Genomic DNA, 24,494 nt, shown 5'->3' with positions numbered 1-24,494 from the left:
TCTGTCTTAAAGTCGTCTGAAAATGAGTTTGTTCCTGCTTCTCCATGAACTCCATAGAATGCCATAATAGTACGATATATCATTTTTGTTCGATCAAGATAAGCTTATAAATAACAGAATGCCACCGATTTCGGTAACATTATCGTCTACATCTAGCCGCACTCAAGTTCACCTGTCTTTGCAAGCTTTAGCTCAATGGAAGGAGCTCCTTCAGTGCCATGATCATATAAAAAATGTAACATTCAAACTAGTTAATTATTCAGATATTTTAAATTCAAAATTTTATGTAAAGATGCCCAGAATATATTTAAGCGGATGATTGTATATAAAAAGGAATTAACGTGAGAATGCGACTGAGAGTGCAGTGTCCGCAATGGCGCATTTGCGGGTCCCAGGCCAGATGGTAAAGGTTCCTTTACAAAGGCTGACATTAAATATTCACCAGAGAGGCGCAACACAAATACCACCACACTTCTCCAAAATAACAACACTAACCTCCTCGTAGAATGACCACAAAAGGCACCGGTAATTTCCGTCCACGCAAGTGGGTGATCTCGTCATTTCACCAGGGTGGGCAGCCGCAAGGCAAATTAATTTTGTCCGTTGTACAGAACGGGTTACTCCTCCCATCTACTCGAAAAGTACGCGGACAATTCACGCAAAAAATTTAAACTTTTCTTTATTTGGCCTCTTTTGAATTCAAATCTTGACGACAATGCCCTCGAGGGGTGCTCCACGATTGCGGCACGATTTTCTCAGTTTTACAAGATTGCCCCTCCGTTCCGACGTCGGTTCTCCTTCCCGGTCTTCTTCCCCCGTTAGAATAATAGAGGACGTGGGGGATTTTTAAATAACACCCTGTAGTTTAGTTTTTTCGTAATTAACACCTCGACTTTATATCCACTCCTAAAATTTTCTTAATAAAATACTTTTCTTGAATAAGTTTGGATTTTATAATAGTAATTTTAGACAGTTGTATTTTAGAATAAGTTGATATATGAAAATTATACAGAAAAAAGAGAGTCAAATTGTAAATAGCTGGGGGTCTTAATCACAAAATTATTTAAATCCACTAGAACGCAAGTTGTTATTGAAATATGTGGGCAATGTTGTGCCAAATTGCAAAGTTTTTCTGGTCCAGTACTTGATCCTTATCAATGCAAATAGACCGGCGATGAATCACAGGCGGTCAAACGAATCCGATTATAAATAGATCGGTACTAATCCAGCGGTCGGTGGCAATTACGTAATAAACCCCAACGCCTCACCCATTTATTTGGTCAAAAGCAGGTCGGCTCACTCGCCGCGCGGCGAGAGACCCCACTTCTGGCGTTCTGTTGGCTTCGTCACCATTTCTTTTTAGCTCTGGCGTCGCTCTCCCAAGACGTTGCTTTAAGTGGCAGCACAGTCCTCATCATGCGTCCTTCTTCCTCCTCCTCACCCTATTAATTCCTCTCCACTTCTATTTGAGCTAGGGTTTTCTTTCTCTTCCTCCTCTACGACCCCTCTATTCAAGCTGCCACTTGTAGTGCTCCGACCCCAGGTAATTCCCCTCATTCCTCCCGGTTTGTTGGTTCAAATGGCTGCCGTTAGGGTTTTGATTGCTGTTTCGGACTGAATCACTAGGGTTTTGATCACTGATGTAGCCTCGCGTTGGAGCTCTCTTGGTGATTTTGATGAGTTCGCTAACAAGGCTCGGATATCTCGAATTGCTGCAGTAGAGTTAAAAGAAAAGGTATTTCTTCCTTTTTCTTTTTCCCTTCCTTTATATATTGCTCTAAATCGGTTCAATTAGGGGTTGGTTGCTGTTATGCTCTTAATCGCTAGGTGAACTTGGTAAGGTCGGGCAAGAGATGTCTTCTTCTAGAAGGGGCCCGGAGCAGCAGGGGCCCCGGCGGCTTATCCGGACGCAGACGGCGGGGAATCTCGGGGAGACGATTTTTGACAGTGAGGTGGTCCCTTCATCCCTCAACGAGATAGCCCCCATCCTTCGTGTGGCCAACGAGGTTGAGCCCAAAAACGCTCGTGTTGCTTACCTCTGTAAGTCTCATCCATGGGAACCTCTCGCTATCGTCTTAATTATTGGATGATTTGAGCTATTCTCTTGTGTTCTTATCGTTGGTTTCACTTGCATGGTGTTATTTTACAGTTTACCTTTCCTTCTCTTAGATTTTTAATTTCTTCTTTGAGGAGGAGGGGATTTGGTAGGTTATAGTATGTGAACCTATAGCTCCTATTGACCTTTTGTATTATTCAAATACACCATCTGTTAATTTTTTTTTCGCCCTTCTTGAATTCTACCTCTTAGCACAAGTTCAGTAATCAGTATGCCTCATCTCAATGTCAATTCATGTCGTGCAGTCCTTTATAACATTGCTTATTGCTCTTGTGCTAATCAGTAGCACATAGTAGTTCCATTAAGTAAATCTTTAAATGATTTTATAAGTGACGCTTTCGCTGGCATTGGGTTACTTTTGAGAAGCATCATCTTTGTCGATGGAACACAGGTCGTTTCTATGCTTTTGAAAAAGCTCATCGGCTGGACCCTATTTCAAGTGGTCGTGGTGTTCGCCAATTTAAAACTGCACTTCTGCAAAGGCTAGAAAGGGTAATGTTCCTTGTACTTCGGTGTTGGTGAGTTGCATTATCACTATATATAGGTATTTGTTTTAATTTTGAATTTTCCTCTTATTAGGAGAATGATCCAACTTTAAAAGGAAGGGTTAAACAGAGTGATTCTCGAGAAATGCAGAGCTACTATCAACACTATTATAAGCAGTATATTCAAGCTCTTCAAAATGCTGCCGATAAAGCTGATCGGTGAGTAAATCCTGGAGTTTGCTCTTTGGCAGTAGACAATCGGTTGATTATAGATGACATTGCTTTTATATATGGTCTGTGTTGAATTCAGTGCTCAACTAACCAAGGCATACCAAACTGCTGCCGTTTTGTTTGAGGTTTTGAAAGCTGTCAATCAGACGCAATCTCTTGAAGTTGATCAGTCGGTTAGTAGTGACAACTTTTTGTAATGTATCTATAGGTCTGATTTTCAAGAAACTTTATGCCTTATCTACATTTATTTACTTATTCAGGTACTGGAAACACATACGAAAGTACAGGAGAAGACCAAAATTTATGTCCCTTACAATATCCTCCCTCTTGATCCTGACAGTGCAAATCAGGCTATCATGCAATATCCTGAGGTTACTTTCGCCATAACTTGCCGCTTCCTATATTTATGAAAGGTTTGCTCATTAGGTAAAAGGGCCTATTCAAATACTTTTTTTTATTAGATTCGAGCTGCCGTTTTTGCCCTCCGAAATACCAGGGGCTTACCATGGCCTAAGGACCCTGAGAAAAAGACCAACTTGGACCTTCTTGATTGGCTTCAGGCTATGTTTGGGTTTCAGGTAAACCATCAAAATAGGCCTATCTTTCAGTCTCCAGTATTACATTATTCTTGTGGTAGTACCCTATTTATGGGCTTTGTTAGGATCAATATAACAAATTTTATGTCCCTTTGACAACATTATTAAATAGAATAAAATTCTCTTAATCTTTGCAGAAAGATAATGTGTCTAATCAAAGAGAGCATCTGATACTGTTGCTTGCAAATGTTCACATACGCCAGTTTCCAAAGCCAGATCAACAGCCAAAGGTTTCTTTTCTCATCCATGTTAATCATCGTACTGGAAAGCATAATGGTGCTTTGTTCTTTGTTCCATCGGTTCTCATCACAATTTTTCCATTTCAGTTGGATGATCGTGCACTAACTGACGTGATGAAGAAACTCTTTAAGAACTATAAAAAGTGGTGCAAATACTTGAACCGCAAAAGTAGTCTATGGTGAGGATCTCAAATATGAAAACTTACGGTAGTATAGAGATGGTTGATGCTTATCTTGTACATGTATCCATTTTTTTTTTCCTTTTGTACTCTTTTTAGCACTACGGCATTTATTTCTTAGTCTTTTTTTTTTGTTACGCTAGCAATTACAATTACATGTTGTTCTTAAGATTCCTCATTTTACTTAAAAAGTGAATTGCTTAAATTATAGGCTGCCAACTATCCAGCAGGAAGTGCAACAACGTAAGCTTCTCTATATGGGTCTTTATCTGCTCATTTGGGGTGAGGCAGCGAACTTGAGATTCATGCCAGAATGCCTTTGCTACATCTATCATCATGTATGCAGCCTAAACCTAGCCCTTTTCTTTCTCTGCATCTTCAAACTTTTAGTGTGTTGGCCTATGATTTTGTGCATGTCAAAATAATAGCCTAGATACTTGTACTATTTTTTAATTGTATCATTAGTTGTTTATTCGAAATTTGACCAAATTTTAAATCCATAGTTTGTTGTCTATATATTATTGATAAGTGGAGGTAGAAATAACTCTTGTAGATCTGTAATTTTGTTTGATGAAAATACGACTGAAAAGTCTAATTGAAGTTTTAGTATGTTACAAATGTTGACGATCATATTTGCTTAGTAATGTTAACAAGTTTTGTTTGTTAAACTACTACATTCACCCAAACTACCACCGGTGCATTCCTATCATTTTTTTCATCGATTTAGACTACTCACACACCCAAATTCATCATCGATTTCATATTCTATGGTCCCTTCCAGCCTAACTACCATAAAATCTATAATTTAATCTAAATCGATTGAACCCCCAATACATTCTTAATCGGAACGTACCAAGTCGTATTAGAGCCTGGTGAACCTTGGACCACTTTAGATCTTTAGCAATGGTGAACACAAGATCGAGAAAGAATATGTAAGAAACGATTTGCATGAAGGGTGACACAACTATTGCAAACCAAGATTTAATTGGTGGGCGATTGGAGGATACTCTGATATCCCCAAGCCACACCGAAATCCCTCCAATGGCGATGGAGATCATGATGAGACAACTGTTAATCATATCACAAAGAAATGCGAAGGAGCTGGACTTAATCGCAACTGGACTATCCAATTTGACTACACCATAACCGAGGCTTTTAATGTCGAATTCGATTGTTTCTGCCCCACCATCGGCCCCTCAAGACTCAAATACCTCCAACCCAGAATATGAAACCCTTGCTGCCCCGTCCAGGTATGGCTAGGGCAACAAACAATTGTTTTCAAGAACCGGTCAACTACAGACGTGAGAACCGGGTCAGTTTTGAGAATTTCGATGAAGAGGACTATTGGCTTGAGGAGCTGGACCTTGTACCACATTGAGATGAGGTAGAAAGGAGGAGAAACCACTATAGAATGGGCCACGACCACCCTAGAGCAGACCTGGACGATGATACAATTCGGATGGCGATCACTCTTACGGATCTCAACGGATGTGAGAGGAGGCGTTAGACCTACTGTTTGTAACAATGGCCCAGGTGAAGGAGAGATGAGCAAAAAGTGTCTTTTTGTTGCGACGAACGATTTTACTTGGTCATAGGGCTAAAGCAACGGGAAGCGTAATGTTAATTGATGGACATGAGAAGATAGATGATGATGATGATGAGAGAGATGAGGAGAGACCAGAGGAGATAATAGAAGGGTACGTGGAAGAAGTGTAAGCCAAACTTTCTATGCGTGTGTACTTGGGAACCATCACACCAAGGACACTTCGAGTAGATGACTTAGTCCGAAGCCATTGTGTACATATCCTCATCAATTCAGAGAGTACACATACTTTTAAGATAAGAGATTAATGGAGAAAATTGGGTTAAAGGTGGAACCTATTATCGAGATTGAAGTGGCATTCGGCGATGGCACAAGGTTAAAGATGAATAATTTACATCGCCCAGTAGAGAGGCCATAATTTGATGGTGGACTTGTATCCTTTTACCATACGAAGAGCTGATGTTGTTCTAGGTACTCAATGGCTTCAAAGTCTAGGATTGGTAACCTTTCATTTTAGTAGCATGTGGATAACGTTTCAATAGAACGGTGGTGTGGTGCTGCTATATAGCGTGAGGATGGTGGGCTTGAGCCAAACACGTGCAGCAAGATGAATGAGGCGATATGGAGTTCGAGACGAATATCATGAATTGTTTTTCTAACTTTATACTTTGAGGGCAAGGTGAGAGAAGCATGGTGGGTTAATACATACCAAAAATCAATCTAAACCACCATTCTCAAGTGTTTGAAATCTAAGAGCAAAAGGCCATCACAGACGTTCGCCCTTCATGCGCCCAACGACGAATTTGATTCAAACTTGATTTCTTTACGTGTTTTTTATGCTTTGAGACTCTTTAATTGTTTTAGGACGTGGGTTAGCCTATAAATAGGTGTTGAAACAACTGATTCTGGACAGAATTTGTACGGAAGTTTTAAGAGATTTCGGAGGATCTAGCTGTTAGATCAACGTAAAATTTTGATATGAGGTAGCCCTGAGAGAGAACTTTTTCCATAAATCTAATTTCACTAAATCGGATGTGTAGATCGGAAGATATTTTCGAAAAGGTAGACAAAGATCGGAGGGTCAGACCTTCGAGATTAGGCCTACATAGGATGAGGGATCTGTGGGTGGAGGCACGGATTCTTAGGTATAGGATGGAGTTGATGATGGAGTGGAGGTCGAGTAGTCAATGGAAGTGGCTCGGCAATAGATGATAGTGGTGGTGGCTTGCGGATATGGATGTGATAGATGGTTGAAGGCTATGATTGACCTACAACTGTGGTAACGGTAAATTTAAAAATTGTACGGGAGGTAGAGACGATTAAGATAGAGAGATGAAGGGGGAAAAGTAGGTCTACCTTACGGGACTAGGGGGATGGGTGGAAGAGGGAGATTAGAAGTTAGACAAAACCTTGCCAACAGAAAAGGTGGCGCTGGTTGGTGAAGAGGGAGGAGGGAGATGTAGAGGTCGACGACCTAGTTGAGAGAGATGTAAAGACAAAAACCAATTAATCTTTCATTCTAAGCATTATTAAGATAGAAGCCATTAGACCCTATTTATAGAGATTAAATCAAAAAGTCATAAACAAATTTAACGAACCAGTCTTTCTTATCTTCTCGGATATATACCTTCATGTTATTGTAGATAGATACTGAATCAACAAAAACTCCAAATATGAAAGTTACAGATGAGAAAATTGCCAACTTTCTCCAACTGGTTTGACTTTATTTTGACGTTTGTAGAATATCTTACAAATATTTTACTGAAACTGCGTAGATTTTGATTTAGTTAATTAAATAAATTCCTAACCTACTAAGATTTTGACTAAACCACATAAACATAATAAATAAGATAACTAGACTTGATCCATCGAGTCCAATATGGTGATCCGACCTGGTCTGAATCGCATCATGCATTGATTTTTTGTGTATTATTAGTTTTTATCTTATTTCTCTCTCTTTCTTAACTCTAAGTTTTGTCTAATCTAGCTTTGATCTAGAGACGCCATTGCTTCCTTCCTCCTTGTTTGATTGGCCCCCTTGGCTCTTAGGAATGATTCAACTTCTCCGTCATCCCATTTTTTGCTTTACTAAGTTATCATCATCTATACAATCTGCCCTAACTACATCCTTTCCCCAAACCACCACCGACACGTTCTTCTTGTCTTTCTCATTGATTTAGACTACTCATACGCCCAAGTCTGCCACCAATTTCATATTATACGCTTACCCTAGCCAACTACCATAAAAATTGAAGTCTAGATCGATTGAACTCCCGATACATTCTTAATCGGAACGGACCAAGAGCAGAATCTAGTCTGTAGTCTGTAGAGGAGGTTTTCTATTATCAACAATTTGCTTCTAGATGATCTTTTGTGGGTTGAACTAGTTTTACTATTGGACAGTTAGTCTGCAAAACCCTTGTTACTTTTCTAGCTAAAATGTGCTGCTCATGATTATGAGTTCCCTTTTATGCAACTTTACTGTGCTTACTTCAGCTTGATGTTTTAGAGTTGTTTTGCTTATTTGATTTCTATTTGCTAGATGGCATTTGAACTCTACGGTATGCTTGCGGGGAATGTAAGTCCCATGACCGGTGAGAATATAAAGCCAGCATATGGTGGTGATGAAGAAGCCTTCCTCAAGAAAGTTGTCACTCCCATTTACAAAGTTATTGAAAAGGTATAATATCTGTTAGTTCATCATATTGCTCCTGTTCATGCTTGATCAGGTTGTACATGTTTGCACTGTAGGAAGCCGAGAGGAGCAAGAGAATGATATCAAAGCATTCACATTGGAGGAACTATGATGATTTGAATGAATATTTTTGGTAAAAAAAGGCATTTAGTTAACTGTGAATAGATTTAGCTTTGTTTGTTAAAGTATTATGTAAATGTTTTGCACCGTTGCAGGTCAGTTGATTGCTTTCGCTTAGGCTGGCCCATGAGAGCTGACGCTGATTTCTTTTGTGAGGCTACAGATTCTCGTCGTGAACCAAACGGAGTGAGTAAATAGTTTTGCTTGAATAGCTCTTCATGTTATTTGACAGGCAAATCAACAAAATTGTTTATTTGAGTTGCCGTCCGTAGACCTCATGTTGGCAAATGGCAAGAGCCTCATGCACTAAGATGCTCTTTATATTTGTATACTATGAGCTTTATTGTGCTGAATAACTTTTTTGTCTGTTCAGGGCAGAGAATTCTTTTAGCTTATTTGAGTCTGTTCATGCTTGAATTTATTTGTGCGCAGAACGAATTTGTTTGAAGTCAAGTACCCAATCAGTGGATACAAGTTGTTTGAAACAATTGTCAATTGGTTGGTTAATCTATCATCTTTTAACCAAAAAAGACTTTGGATAAATTGATGATTAGGATTACTCTGATCTAAAGAATTAGTAGGATTGCCTATTAAAGGTCCATTGGTGGTGGAATCCTATTTGGGACATTATTCTTAAGAAAAAATTATCATATCAGATCGGCTGACAAAAATTCATCTGTTGGTTGAAAAACAAAAATTTCTTTAGCCATTTTGAAGACACCTTCCAGTCTTAATTAGTTTTGTGGGCTTCAGTTCATTGGAAATTCATTTGTCTACTGAATATGGTTCTCATTTAGGTGATAGATACATGTTTTGAGGCCTACTTGCTCAACTTTTGTCCTTTTATTTCTTCTTTACTTTCTTAGCCCTGTTTGGTTTGCGATTAAGAGAAAATCTAGAGTAACTATTCTAGATTTTTTACTCTTAAATTGTAACTCTTATCTTGAGTAGAGTAATTTGATGTTTGGTTATAAGCTAAAATAGTGGTGTAAGAACTATATTTGTTGTGATATAATGTTGATGTAAAAGTATAAACAAGAAGTAATTTTTTTCTTGTCCTTTATGAGTTTACAAAAATTTTCTTTGATATGACATAAAGTAGATTGATGGTACAGATGAACAAAACCAACATACAATAAACAGATGTAGTATTATTCTCTATGTCTGCAATGCATGCATCCATATGTGCATTATCTTTCTCTATGTATGACCATTATCTGTGTATGCATTGACTACATATTGACAATTTCTATGTATGCAATGGAGACAATTAACATTCTCTATGGATGAAATTGAGGTCAATTAAATTCTCTGTGTATGCAATGGAGACAAATAACATTCTCTATTTATACGATGGCTCATCTTAACATTTTCTATATATGCAACGATTACATATTAATATTCTCTATGTATGCAATGACTGCATATTACGATTCTCTATGTGTGCACTGAGTGGAAGGAGACAGAGGAGATAGGTGGAAAATTGAGCAGAAACTTTTGGTATGTGGAGTGAGATGGGTGGGTGGTAAGGGAGAGGAGAATTTTTTCAAAATAACTTTAGTCAAATTAAGGGTAAAAATTGTAATTGAGTTTATACATGATATAATATGTAATTTGGCTGAATAGTGTTTCTAATCTGGAGCAGGAACATTTTGATGCTTGGTTATAAATTTAGAATAGTGTTCCTTAATTTATAATAGGAAAAAAAATTTGAATTAGATCCATATGGGGTCTAAATCAACAGTTAACTATTCATTACTATTTTTGTGTTATGTATGGTTTATACTATTTTACTGTATTTTCGTAACCTGTACTCATCAGTCTTATACATGGGTGGCATGCAGTCCTAATTCTAGTACATCAATATTTTCTAAACTTCAAATATACTGGCTTTATGTTACTTCTGGCTAAAGGTTTTGTTAGTTTTTTGTGCCTTGGAAATAATTGAAATGGCACAAGTACATGATCCAGATATGAATATTTCTTGATATCTTAAAGTCTCAGAATGTGTCATGTGAAAATGGTAAGGCCTGTAGTTTAAATTTGCGACAATGGGAAGAAGGTGGATCATATAGTCTTGTCATGATTTAAGAGAATGATGAAGGATTCTTTCTTATTTTGTTGACTAGATTACTGTATGATTATATCTTTCTATTTTCACAAGGAATGCTTTCTCCACTGAGGTCGCTTCAACTTTATTGTCGCAAAGTCCAATCAATTGATCTGCCAAATTGTTCTATGTTTTTATTTCTGGTGAAACTGGTTTGCATTTATTATAATAAATGATATGCATTTGTTTTCTTTTTGTGTCCTTATTTTAATTGAATACCTAATTCAGGAGAACAAGGTAGCTGATGGTGAGCGGCGGATTGGAAAGATAAATTTTGTTGAGATACGCTCATTCTGGCACATTTTTCGAAGTTTTGATAGGATGTGGGGCTTTTTTATTTTAAGCTTGCAGGTTAATTTATCTTCTACCATTTTATCCTGTTCACACCCCCACCTCCCCCCTCCTTTTTTCTTCTTGTTTCTCGTTTGGTGGTTATTGTTTTCTTTTGTTGTTAGGCTATGATTATAATTGCTTGGAATGGTGGATCACCGAGTGACATCTTTGATCCGGGAGTATTTAAAAAGGTTTTGAGTGTGTTTATAACTGCTGCTATACTGAAGTTAGTGCAAGGTGAGTTTGGTAGAAGTTTCTGTATAACTTTAAATCTAAATTTCCAGTTCTTTTTGGTGGTTCTTTGTACTTGATCCTGTGTTATTGTTCTCATAAAAAAGTTGCATACATTTTTTTAGGACCTAGTTATGCATATATATGCTAATATCTTGCCATTGTTACCTTGGATCTATAACAATGAGCTTTTCCATAAAAGGAAACTAGATGACTAATAAAAAGAAGTTGGCTACTTGGTTGAACTGATAACCTGCAAGGTAGTAGGCATGCTATTATGGTCTTTCTTCCAAATTATACCCGAATAAAAAAAATATAAATAACCGCACCTTAATGTGATGTACAAGCTACAGTCCCTACATAGTGCCAACTGCCAACATCTGTGTTAGAGGAAGGAAAAATACTTTGACTCTTTATACCAAGTTTAGTAGGCTTTAGCTTGTGAGATTCTGGTTCTTCTTACATCCAGTTACAATATGAAGTTAAGCTTTTGTTAGTAAGTCACTATCTTAGTTGCTGATTGAAAACCTTGCCATGTATCCAGTTCTCTGTGTTCACCTTAAACTCTTTGTGAGCAGTTCTTATTTCACTGTGAATTTGTCTTCCTGAATGGTTCCTTGATTGGATTGAAAATTGCCTCTTTTTTTCGCTTGATAAAATAAGGCAAAAATAGCTTTTTAACATATTATGGACTGAAGTAATATCATATTTTTTTTTTCATTTTATTGATATACATCTTCCTTTTTTATATGACAATATACTACTGCAGCTATACTTGATATAATTTTAAGCTGGAAAGCAAGAAGAAGTATGTCTTTTGCGGTTAAGCTGAGATATATTCTAAAGGTCTTCTCAGCTGTTGCATGGGTTATAATTCTACCTGTCACTTATGCCTACACATGGGAAAACCCTACTGGTCTAGCAAGAACAATCAAAAGTTGGCTTGGTGATGGCCAGCATCAGCCGGCACTTTACATTTTGGCTGTGGCCATATATTTGTCACCGAATATGCTTGCTGCTTTACTATTTCTATTTCCATTCCTCAGACGATTTCTTGAAAGATCGAACTTTAAGATCATAACACTAATGATGTGGTGGTCTCAGGTAATGTTATAACCTAATTTTAAGATTGCAAAAGTTACACTGGCAATTTAGCACTTCTGTTTTGACTACTTTACATATTGGCAGCCTCGTCTTTATGTCGGAAGAGGAATGCATGAGGGAGCATTCTCCCTCTTCAAGTAAGTAATACTCGTTATTCATCGCAGCCCTTTCAGTTTTGTTCTTAATACTAATCAACTGCCGTTATATTAGGTATACCTTGTTTTGGGTTCTTCTTCTGGCAACAAAGTTGGCATTCAGTTACTACATTGAGGTACATTTACATTCCTTTCTTGATGTGGTTGATGGTTATTAGAACTGTACAGGTGAAATTTTTTGCCTCTGAAAAATATAGAAAATGGAAAAAACTGGCTGTTTATTCTAAACTGAAAGAAGACTCATTTTGAACCTTTAGCTAGATAGAGGTAATCTATTTTAAAGGGTTATTTAGTGGAAATGATTCCTTTTTGTTCATTCAAATTTCAATTGTAGGTTTTTTCCTTTGCAAATAGAAGGCTAAGGATTATTTGTCAGCCAATCTGGTGAGATCCTATAGGAATTCTACTTTTTGGGAGGGGGGTTTGCCCTATGTCTTTCTCTCTGTCTAGGGATGACTTTATACATTCCTTACACTCACCTGAGTGAGTTAGCCTTTAATCTTTTTGTGCTCCTGCCCAACCCAAAAAGACAATATTTCCTCACAAATGACATTCTTTTACAAGATTAGTGGTAGAACAAAGAACTTGAATATATCTAGACAGAAACTCCATGTTTGTTTGTTCACTCTAGAGACATCTTTAGAGTTACAATTCAAACCAGTACAAAGAAAGCTAAACATTTGGGATGTTATGGAGAACTTTAAGTTTAGCATTTAGGCTCATTAAATTCTCTTTGTATGTAAACTTCCTCATGTGTTAATTGATTTGAACGACTCATGGGTAAGTCTGCCGACAGAATTTCTTTATGCAGATACTTCGTGCAAGAAAAAAACTGCCCTATTTGTGTTTCCTTGAAAAAATCTTAATCTCTAAATTTGCATTCCCATCATTAGGTTGTTACATTTTCTATTTTGTAAATATCAGTGTTGTTCCTCTTTTGGAAGTTTCATGGTATTTGGTTATTTCTGATAATTTGCATACCGAATTTCTTGATGCAGATCAAGCCTCTTGTTCAGCCAACAAAGGATATCATGAGGGAATCCATTGGAACTTATAAATGGCATGAATTTTTTCCGAAAGGTATAAACTCGAGTTAGAATTTAATTCTGTATGTTCTTAAATTTAACTATCTGGTTATTCCTCACTTGCAGCCAACAACAATATTGGAGTTGTGGTTACTCTGTGGGCTCCAATTATGTTTGTATGTGCTCTTTTCATGCACTATCGTGCAAGCTTATCCTTCTTCTTTCTTTGGAATTCTTGTTAATTCTGCTAATTGGATGGTTCTAGGTTTATTTCATGGATACCCAGATTTGGTATGCAATTTTCTCAACATTAGTTGGTGGTATTTATGGGGCTTGTCGTCGTCTTGGTGAGGTGGGTGGAGCGACACTGTTCTGTTTGTTCTTTGTTAAATATACTAGACTAACCAATACATATCATATATTTAACTTCGTAAACTTCTACTGTATTCACTATATTAAACCATGCATTTATTATATCTTGTTGCTTGCATTAGTGACGATAAATATTTGTCAAGTCAGACCACTAAACTTTTATTACTGTAAACTCTAGATCTGTTATGCTTCTTTATTTTGTAGCAACCAAAGTGTACTGATGCATTTTATATGCCATGACCAGATCCGCACTTTAGGAATGTTAAGATCCCGATTTGGATCTTTGCCTCGTGCCTTCAATGCTCGTTTGATTCCAATTGAGAAGTCTGAAGCAAGAAGGAAGGGATTGCGGGCTTCTTTATCTAGCAAAATTACTGAGGTTTGGATCTGCCCTATGCCTAGTATCTGTTTACTACTGAAACCTGTCTATCTTCTTACTAGATGACAGTAGTTTGAACTTTGGTGTCAATCTCCTAACAAGTTACTCCTGATTGTTTTACAGCCACCTGCTAGTGACAAAGAGAAGGAGGCAGCAAGGTTTGCTCAAATATGGAATAATATTATCACTAGTTTCCGGGATGAAGATCTAATAAGTAACAGGTATATTATTGAGGTTGCATATTCTATTTTTTGTTTTTCATTTCGAACTTAATAGATTATAGCAATGCTCAATTGAGTGTAGAGAAAAGGACTTGTTGCTTGTTCCGTACTCAGCAGATCGTGATTTGGATATCATCCAGTGGCCTCCATTCTTACTTGCTAGCAAGGTCCATCCTGCCACATTACTTCTCTCTATGCATGTTTTCCCCTGTGGTTCTTACACTTCTTATACGTCTGCATTTTCTAGTGTCAATTTAATATCTGCTTACTGAGCTCACATGATTGTGCCATGACTTGATTACTAGATCCCAATAGCACTGGATATGGCAAAAGATAGCGATGGAAAAGATCGTGAACTGAAGAAAAGGATATATTCAGATCGTTATATGCTCTCTTCTATTCGAGAGTGCTATTTGTCATTTAAGAATATCATAAATAGTTTAGTTTATGGTTCTCGTGAGAATGAGTAAGTTGTTAATTCTGTTCTTCTTTTGTTAGGTCATTTTTTATTTTAATTCTAGCTATTTTTACCCCACTCTTTTACTTATTGGAAAATTTCCAACAATTTTCGTGCAATTTTTTAGCTTTAATCATTTGTGATTTCTTTCTCAGGGTCATAAATAAGATTTTTGAGCAAGTAGATGTGCATATAAAACAGGACACCCTGATAAGGGACCTGAACATGAGGGCTCTCCCGGTTCTTTACAACAAGTTTGTTGAGTTAATTGTGTTACTGGTACAAATTTTAAATAGCCCTTTTAGTTCTCCTTTCAATATTGACCAGTATATTACCTCATTCTATTATATGTTACTGTAGATGGGTAATAAGGAGGAAGATACAGGTCAAGTTATCATTCTTTTCCAAGACATGCTTGAGGTGGTGACAAGGGATATAATGGATGAACAACTCCCTGGGTGAGAAACATGAATTGTTATTTTTCTTTTCTTTTACACCTTTGCCTGTTTGCCTCATATGTTAATATTTTAGCTGCAAAGCTCAATTTTGCATTTGTTCAGATAGTCACGAGTAAAGTCTGAAGTTGTTAGTTCCACTAGGAGGTGTGCACTTGTGGTGATTTAACAATAAGAAAAACAAAGAAACTTCTGTCCCCTGTAGGGTAATGGATTTGAATGGGTTATCCATTTAGTCAACTCATAATTCAGTTCCGTGAATGAAAATGTTGATCTTCTGTTGGCTTGTCTAACAAGATATAATAATAGAGTACAATTGCAGGTGATGTTCTTGGTAGCTATAACTTACATGTTTAGTTAGTTTATGGGGAAAATCTGTAGTACATAGTTAGAAGCAAGCATTGTCTTGTCAGTGGCGCAGCTTGTGTCATATACTCATATTCTGGTCAACATTTTCACGTGTCTCCTGTCAGTCCACTGCTATAACCTGTTACAACATGGCATACACTGATGCAGTGTTTTCCATTCTAGATCTATTAAATTAATAGATTATTTGATGGTTTTAAACCTTCATATTGGTTACCATGTTTTCTTTTGTAAAATGTCAGAAAATGGTAACATTAAAGTTTTATTGTCTTAAAATTTTCTTCCAAAGGTATTTGAGAAAAATAGACTTAAAAACATGGATGAAACCATAAAGTGCTGAAAATCACTCTTCCAACCTAACGTATCATCTAAGGGTTTTAGAAGGCATAAAGTGCCTCAGTGTTGTGTTACATATTTCTTGTAGGTTTTGGAGTTTATCCACTGGTTTCAGGTCTCCAGTAGCTTGTACACATATTAGGGTAAGGTGCATGAGTATATGTGCATGCATGGGAATGACAGGACAGGCACATGTGTAGGCTTAACAGGCATATTGTACTCAATTTTGGAAATTGGAGGCATCCTTTTCCATTAGATCTAGTTCCAAATTGCCAGACCTTTGGATTCATACAGCATAGCTGCATAGGTCTAACTCTAAATTTCTTGATCCTCCATATTGGATTTTGGTTCCACAATTCACACCTTATGAATGGAAGGTGATTAGAAGAAACCTCACCTGGACTGTAATTTAAAGCTATATTGTAATTATTTTTACCTTTCCATAGTTGCAAACTTGCAGTTATCATATACATTATATTTAATCTTGCATTGAATTTCTTTAAGTTCAGTGGAGGAAAGAGTAGAAAATAGTCTAATGTTACTCCATGATTGAAAGGTTGTTTTTTTCCACAATCTTTGCAGTCTTCTGGATTCTATGCATGGCGCATCATATAGAAGGAGTGAGGGAATAACACCGTTAGACCAACAGTATCAGTTATTCGCACGAGCTATCAAATTTCCTGTGCAAGAAACAGCTGCTTGGACTGAAAAGGTAGTCACTAGCTCCTTGTAGTCTTGTACTTTTCTATACTCCCTATTATGAATAATTAAAATGCACAGAGAATATGACTGGAGAGTTTACATACGTGGCTGTAAAACTTTCCAATTTGTAGATCACATTAAACAGTTTTTAGTTTTTAAATTTAGTTTTTCAGGACCGCTGCACTTGTATTTTAGGCTTAAATCTCGTTTACACTGTGCAGTAAAAATGTTCATGTACATGTATAGATTGAAGAAAATATAGAAGGCTAGTTAGTAATATGCCATTATATTGCTCAATTGCTTGGTTGATTGTACTTCATTTCAGATCAAAAGGCTCTATTTGCTTCTCACTGTAAAGGAATCTGCAATGGATGTTCCATCCAACCTGGATGCCAGAAGACGTATATCTTTCTTTTCAAACTCTTTGTTTATGGACATGCCCAACGCTCCCAAAGTCCGTAACATGTTATCATTCTCGTAAGTTGCTTCATGCTTGCAAATTTTCTTTTCAACTTTGTTATTTCCTGGATTTGCACCCGCACCCTTAGCGTGAGTAGTATGTTTGTTTATTCTTTGCCTCCTTGTTTGTTCCAAAAACAGTACATACTTTGGCTTCTTATGTATCTCGTTAAACAAGGTCACCTCGTTGCTTCCGTGCTATCAAGCTGTGAAAAAAGATATAACAAAAGACAATTGGAAGATTTGAACTTTGTTTTAGCAGTATCTTTTTTTTCTAAAGTTTGATGATCTCGTGGTCCGCTGTATTCCTAGAGTGCCGACTGCTGAGTAATATATCTTATGGTCCTCTTTTTCTTCCCTATTTAGCAAATAGTACTGATTAAGTTTTGAAGTCTTATATCATGATCTTGTATAGTATCTCCTGGATTGTCATTCTCTTTCTAATTTCCAAATTGTATTTTATATTTGATGAGTTGGAATAACTTCTTTGCTGCAGGGTCTTGACCCCATACTACAAGGAGGATGTTCTCTTTTCATTGCAAGGTCTGGAGGAGCAGAATGAGGATGGAGTTTCCATCCTTTTCTATTTGCAGAAAATTTATCCAGGTCTTTTCATGTCCTGAATAGATTGATATTAATTATGTGGTTTCATTGGCAGTCTTTACCTATGTGCCTGAAACTCACCTATCATGTGCTGCTCTTATAGATGAATGGACCAATTTCCTTGAGCGGGTAGAATGCAAGACAGAAGAAGAGCTTCGTCGTAGTGAAGAATTAGAAGAGGAACTCCGTCTATGGGCATCATATAGGGGGCAGACGTTGACAAGAACTGGTATTTTATCTGATTCTTAGTGTGGGTATTCACTTTTCTTGTTTTTGACTTTTCCTATTTTTCACTTTTTTCTGCTTCCAGTCAGAGGTATGATGTATTATCGGAAAGCTTTGGAACTTCAGGCTTTTCTTGATATGGCAAAAGATGATGGTAACCAACTAATGAACTATCAGTGGTTTACTTCAGAATTAGTTGCTTTCTTCTTCTTTTTTGCGACTTTTTCAAGTGTATTTTTCTTGTTGTTTTCCTTCAGATCTTATGGAAGGTTATAGAGCAGCTGAATTAACATCTGAAGAAAAAGTTGGGAGATCTTTGTGGGCACAATGCCAAGCTGTTGCTGATATGAAGTTCACATATGTTGTCTCATGCCAGCAATATGGTATTCAGAAACGTTCCGGCGATCATCGTGCACAGGATATACTGAAGCTCATGACAACGTAAACTGGTTTTATCTGAAACTTGTTCTATTTGCTACGAAATCAGCTAGATTGTGCACCCATTTAGTCACATGGGAGCTTATTTCATGTAGCTCGCACAGCCATTAGATTAGTCATACATGCATTTATACTCAAGAATTAACTACCAGGTAGATACTTTATTAGGATAGTCCATCATTACTGTATGATAAGGAATTAATAATCATACCAACAATGTTTTGCAGATATCCTTCTCTTCGTGTTGCTTATATTGATGAAGTTGAAGAACCCAGCAAAGATAGAACTAAAAAGATAGAGAAGGTTTACTATTCTGCATTAGTAAAGGCTGCTTTGACCAATGATTCTAATGAAGCAGTGCAAAACCTTGACCAGGTGAGTATTTTTCTTCTTTTAGTGAACTAGTTTGCTGCTCTTTTCAGTCACTAGCACCATCTTCAGAAAAAGAGGATAAACTACAATATTAGTGACCTGTCATATTTAGAGATGTTTATTGCCATCAAAAACAGTAAAAGGATATACATGATATAAAAGAGTAACTGTTTTTTTTGTTAACGGAACAGTTGCGTAATTCTTGACACATAGTTTTGGTGACCTAAAGTTTTTTACGTATAATTGTTGTTTAGGTCTGAAGTTGTGCACATCTTAGTATGATCTCATTAGGCTATGGTTCAAGGCTCAAAATTGTTCACTTAGGTGTCATGTTTCAGCATGTTCCCGATGATGAAGGAGGTGGTGTTCCGAAATGTTGCCAATATTGCAAGCATATTCTTATATATATATATATATATATATATATATATATATATATATATATATATATATATTCCAATATTCTATTCAGACATTTGGTTTATCTTATGACTTTTCTGTGGGAGTTTGGAGTATCAAAGGAACTTTCTTGACCTTTTGAATTTCCTTACCTAGGTGATTTATCGGATAAAGCTTCCAGGCCCAGCCATTTTGGGTGAAGGGAAGCCTGAGAATCAAAATCATGCTATTATTTTCACCAGAGGTGAAGGCTTGCAGACCATAGACATGAACCAGGTAGAGGATTTTCTTGCTTCTGCTTTTGTGATATAATATTTATATTCACCCTTCCTTATCTGATGCAAAATACTATAGGAGCATTACATGGAGGAGGCCTTCAAAATGAGAAATTTATTGCAAGAGTTTCTTAAGAAACATGACGGTGTCAGATATCCATCAATACTTGGTGTTAGGGAAAATATATTTACTGGGAGGTAGGTGCTCTAAATGCTCATGTGCTCCCTTACCAAGAGTTGGCGAGCTAGGTGGTTTAGCTTTCTCTGTAGCCAAGTTGTGTCTGTTAAGTTCGTTTCTTATGAATTGTGCAGATGACTTTTATCTGATATCTTGTGCAGTGTTTCATCTCTTGCATGGTTTATGTCAAATCAGGAGACCAGTTTTGTAACTATTGGACAACGTGTACTTGCCAATCCTTTAAGGTGAGTCGTCATAGTTTAAATAAAATATTGGTGGAATTACCTTGGTGCCATAAATGCCATGCGAAGAAACATAATATGTAGAAGTTGCTTTTGTAGTACATGGTTTGTTTACATGCCTTTTAATGTTATATCATATGGATATATGGAATCATGTCGTGAGTCCACTAACTGTTGAATCTTGCAACTTGTACTTTCAAGTTTCCAACCTTTTTATGCAATTGACTATGGATGGTGCCGACGGCATACCGGCACATGTGGCACGAGGGGTGCCGCATGACACCCCTCTTAATAGTTTCGCTGCATGCCATCGACCTCTCATTGAGCTTGCGGATTGCCGATTGCTGCTCGTCGTCGCCTGAGCTCGTGTTGGATGCCCTAGTCCGAGGGAGGAAGAAAGATCAAGTGGCCCTCACTCACTCTCTCTCTCTCTCTCTCTCTGGTTAGGGCACCCAATGCGAGCTCCGGTGACGGCGAGTATTCCTTTACCTTTTTCTCTCCTTTTTTAACGGCACGGCTATCGTTGTAATTGACTTGTTCAGTTTTCTTGCTTCTCTAATATATTAACCCATCTAATTATCAAAATGAGCATTACTTACGCTTTTTTCATATCATCATTTCCATATCTTGATACTCTCAAAGACTCCTCGTGCAATATACTCCTAAACTGTAATTTTAACTGTCTTGCCCAAATGAGAGAAGTTTTAATATTAATCTCAACTTGATATGAGAATATTATAAAATTGTTTTTTTCCTGATAAGAAAATGAATAACTTAGTTTATATGTGGATTAGAAATGCCCTTATGTACTTCAAAATATGTACAGCAGAATTATTTCATGATCAATGACTTTGATTACCCACCTGATACTTGACATATGTTATGATTTTCTGTTTTTGGGCCGTGGGCAAGCTCACTTGTAAAAGATTCTTAAGACATGTTCGGTGGTGGTGGTTTCTAGTGCATTTGTTATTTACTTGGGTTATGCCTTTTTTTCCTATTGTTGATATTTTGCATCATCTAGTTGCAGTTTCATATTCTCATTGCTATTTACAGGGTTCGATTTCATTATGGCCATCCTGATGTCTTTGATAGACTATTCCACCTAACAAGGGGTGGCGTAAGCAAAGCTTCGAAGATTATCAATTTGAGTGAGGACATATTTGCAGGTAATTAAGTCTGTAGATACAATAGCTTGCTCTTGTTTGGAATTTGTTGCCTTGTCCCAGAATATATTTTGTTCTCTTGTCCCTTTTGTGTGACAGGTTTCAATTCCACACTACGTGAAGGCAATGTCACTCATCATGAATACATGCAAATTGGCAAGGGAAGAGATGTGGGTCTTAACCAAATCTCACTATTTGAAGCTAAGATAGCAAATGGAAATGGCGAGCAGACTTTGAGTCGCGACATCTATAGGCTTGGACACCGTTTTGATTTCTTTAGGATGTTGTCCTGTTACTTTACCACCGTGGGTTTCTACTTCAGTACTATGGTATGACATGCATGCTTTTTCCCTGGAATTTGACATGTATTTAGCTAACCCATGCCTTGAACTTAAAACTGGTTTTCTTTTCTTTGGCAGTTGACGGTCTTGACAGTATATGTTTTCCTATATGGGCGCCTATATCTCGTTCTTAGTGGGCTTGATGAGACACTTGCAACTGGAAAAAGGTTCATACATAACGAGCCTCTTCAGGTTGCACTTGCTTCCCAGTCTTTTGTTCAACTAGGTTTCTTGATGGCATTGCCTATGATGATGGAAATAGGTTTAGAAAGAGGCTTCCGAACTGCATTAAGTGAATTTATACTTATGCAACTACAGTTGGCGTCAGTTTTCTTTACATTTTCTCTTGGAACCAAGACACATTATTATGGAAGGACATTGCTTCACGGAGGTGCAGAATATAGAGCTACAGGTCGTGGATTTGTTGTCTTTCATGCAAAATTTGCTGACAACTATAGGCTCTATTCTCGGAGTCATTTTGTTAAGGGCTTAGAACTGTTGATTTTGCTTATTGTATATGAGATCTTTGGTCAGTCATACAGAGGGGCTGTTGCATACATCTTTATCACTGTTTCCATGTGGTTTATGGTGGGCACCTGGCTTTTTGCTCCGTTTCTATTCAATCCTTCAGGATTTGAGTGGCAAAAAATTGTTGATGATTGGACTGATTGGAATAAGTGGATCAGCAACCGTGGGGGTATTGGCGTGTCACAAGATAAAAGTTGGGAATCATGGTGGGAAAAGGAGCAGGAACATCTTAAGCATTCAGGGAAACGTGGGATCATTCTTGAAATATTACTCGCATTACGTTTTTTCATCTACCAATATGGACTTGTCTACCACTTGAATATAACAAAGAAGACTCAAAGCGTACTGGTATTTATTTCTTCCAACTCATCTACAATGCATTCTGGCTTTTGTCTGTCATGACTTCTTTTAAAGCATGTGCAGTAAAATGAGTGCATCTCACTGTGTGATCCTTCTTGCTCGTTTTCAGGTTTATGGTGCATCGTGGCTTGTGATCTTGCTGATATTGGGTGTCATGAAGGTCGGTCAACGTTCCATGCAATCCAGTATAAATCATCTCAATTAATACATTATGCTTGCTGGGATTGCAATAATATTAGTTTTAGAGTATTTGTTGATTCTGTTCTATCTGATAATTTTTTATATAATGTCTTAAAATTATATTTGTGGTTTTCTCTTATTGGTATTCCATCCTTCCCAGATGATATCTTCTGGTAGACAGAGATTCAGCGCACACTACCAGCTTGTTTTTCGGCTGATAAAGGGTCTGATATTTATGACATTTCTTTCCATTATAATTATATTAATAGCCATCCCTCGGATGACGGTGCTAGACATGTTCGTTTGCATCCTTGCTTTCATGCCAACTGGATGGGGATTGCTTCTGGTGAGTTCAATTGTTGGACAAATATGCTTTTTAAGTGTGATCTTTTAATTCTGCTGTAGTTTAGTTTGACTTGATTTCACCACTCAAAACTATGAGCGTCGCCTTTTTCAGATTGCACAAGCTTGTAAGCCTCTTGTTGAAAAGGCTGGAATCTGGGGTTCAGTCAAGGCGCTAGCGAGAGGCTACGAAATCATCCTGGGTCTTCTCCTGTTTGTGCCGATTGCCTTTTTGGCTTGGTTCCCGTTTGTTTCGGAGTTCCAAACAAGAATGCTATTTAATCAGGCCTTCAGTAGAGGTTTGCAGATTTCTCGTATCCTTGGTGGGCAGAAGAAAGATCGATCATCTAGCAACAAGGAGTAGTTCAGCCTCCTCCATTCCCCCCTTTTTGGTATGTTGATTGGCTTTAATTTATATGCCAATTTTTATGAGGTCATGTATATATTAGCACATATAATCATGGTTTGGGTTGCGCTCAGTTTCCCTTGTTTCCTTCTCTCCTAGTAGGGAAATTTTCCCATTCTACATGTCTTTTGTACTCGTTAATTTAGAAATGTATTATGAGACCGATCCATTCAGCCAAAACACCCTGTTTGGAATCCTCAAATCAGATGATTCGAGTGGATTCGGGAATTTTATTTAAAGAAATTTCGATGTTTAAAATGTGGCTAATACTTCAACACCTTTCTAAAATTTAAAATGTGGTTATAATAGTCAGTTTTTATACATTTTGAGGTACAGGTTCTAACCACATTACGTAGAAAGTGGGTATATACCAGTCCTTCAAAAAGATTAGGTGCGCCTAACTCTAAGGTGGCGCGTCTTTTTTACCATTTAGATATTTTTTGATGTGATAGATATAATTAGGCAATGATGTAAAGTTCAATTTAAATTAGATTTTCTTCCCCTATAGGAGATAGAATTCAAATCTCTATATATTATCAAATTTTTGTTTAAATTAAATATTAAATTTATGGCAGATATATGTAAGTAATTAAAAATAATAATTTAAGAGAGAATTTTGTTAAACTTTCATAAGTTAACTATAAAAAGTTATAAATGCTTTTATTCTGATATAGATATGTTACTCTCAGTTAATATTCTTATATATTTTTGGTTGATAAATTACTAAGATAATATAATTATAAAAAATAATATGAATATTTATGTATGAAATTTAATAGGGTATATACGTAAATATAAAATTTGGAGGGTTTACATGGAAAAAAACTTGTTATATATATATTTATTTATGCAAATAAGAGATTTTTAGAATGGTATACATGCAAATATTAACTTTAAAAGTACATACAAACAAAAAAGAAATGCTATTTTCATAAATTATAATTAAAAAATAAATAATCACCTATTGAATTAGTTAGTGAGTTATAGCACTTAAGTTTTTAGTGTTACTATTATATATTTATAAGTATATTAAACTGTTAGATCCTTCTTTACTTTAGAAAACGAGATATATAGATATGAAAAGAAGATCCCAATGAGGGCAACTTGATTGATTTGGGACGATTTCTATGGATGGTCTTTGGACAATGGAAGGAGAGAGAAACAACGTGTGTGTACTTTGGGGCTTCACGCTCCCCCATCCCAAATGTTGATCAGAAAATCCAGTTAGGCTTGCTCAGGATTACATTGGAAAACAAATCAAATGAAAGAGGCAAATCTGGACGAAAAATCTGGGTAAGGTGGAACCTCCAGTCCTCCACCCATGGAATAAATACTTGTAAATACTGATGGAAGCTTTCGGCTTAGATGCTTAACAACAACCAAACAGGCCTTAAAATATCTCTTTTAAGTGCAGTAAATTCCCATCTACTGCTAACTTGTCTCATGCAGCTGATTTGAAAGGTAGGGGGCCAACCGAGTTCCATTAATTTCGGTTTCAGCAGAAATGGTTGGGGAATCAAATCAATGAGA

At 36.9% G+C, this 24,494-nt stretch overlaps 1 protein-coding gene across 6 annotated transcripts; it reads left to right on the top strand.

The window, feature by feature from the left end:
• The first annotated feature begins 1,380 nt into the window (after positions 1-1,380).
• Positions 1,381-23,222, top strand: LOC140772066 (callose synthase 3-like). Of its 6 annotated transcripts, none has more exons than XM_073113985.1 (44): positions 1,381-1,543; positions 1,647-1,735; positions 1,842-2,040; positions 2,508-2,608; positions 2,696-2,820; positions 2,912-3,005; positions 3,093-3,203; positions 3,294-3,410; positions 3,566-3,658; positions 3,755-3,846; positions 4,058-4,184; positions 7,932-8,069; positions 8,141-8,217; positions 8,300-8,390; positions 10,543-10,665; positions 10,770-10,884; positions 11,648-11,982; positions 12,067-12,119; positions 12,193-12,253; positions 13,136-13,217; positions 13,289-13,338; positions 13,428-13,514; positions 13,779-13,913; positions 14,037-14,134; positions 14,217-14,301; positions 14,440-14,600; positions 14,747-14,870; positions 14,952-15,049; positions 16,331-16,460; positions 16,776-16,927; positions 17,406-17,515; positions 17,616-17,741; positions 17,823-17,891; positions 17,995-18,178; positions 18,403-18,550; positions 19,103-19,222; positions 19,301-19,419; positions 19,561-19,644; positions 20,698-20,810; positions 20,907-21,136; positions 21,227-22,024; positions 22,146-22,196; positions 22,377-22,562; positions 22,674-23,222. In XM_073113985.1, exons 3-44 carry the CDS (start codon positions 1,854-1,856, stop codon positions 22,920-22,922), a joined length of 5,829 nt encoding a protein of 1,942 aa, XP_072970086.1. In that variant the 5' UTR covers positions 1,381-1,543; positions 1,647-1,735; positions 1,842-1,853; the 3' UTR covers positions 22,923-23,222. The 6 variants fall into 6 exon arrangements, with proteins under 6 accessions (XP_072970086.1, XP_072970055.1, XP_072970068.1 ...); XM_073113954.1 differs by having other exon boundaries at positions 1,828-2,040; XM_073113967.1 differs by having other exon boundaries at positions 1,796-2,040.
• The last annotated feature ends 1,272 nt before the right edge of the window (positions 23,223-24,494 follow it).

The sequence above is a fragment of the Typha angustifolia genome, chromosome 2 (genome assembly GCF_048772165.1).
Source record: "Typha angustifolia cultivar Huaian chromosome 2, ASM4877216v1, whole genome shotgun sequence".
Taxonomy (NCBI): domain Eukaryota; kingdom Viridiplantae; phylum Streptophyta; class Magnoliopsida; order Poales; family Typhaceae; genus Typha; species Typha angustifolia.
The sequence above is the reverse complement of the archived record's forward strand: the minus strand, read 5'-3'. Positions and strand labels throughout refer to the sequence as shown.

Coding starts and splice junctions, on each gene's coding strand:
- LOC140772066 (XM_073113985.1), top strand. CDS start 1,854: ATGTCTTCTTCTAGAAGGGGCCCGGAGCAGCAGGGGCCCCGGCGGCTT. Junction 3,204..3,293: donor CTATCATGCAATATCCTGAG/GTTACTTTCGCC, acceptor TTTTTTTATTAG/ATTCGAGCTGCCGTTTTTGC. Junction 10,666..10,769: donor TTTTTATTTTAAGCTTGCAG/GTTAATTTATCT, acceptor TTTTGTTGTTAG/GCTATGATTATAATTGCTTG.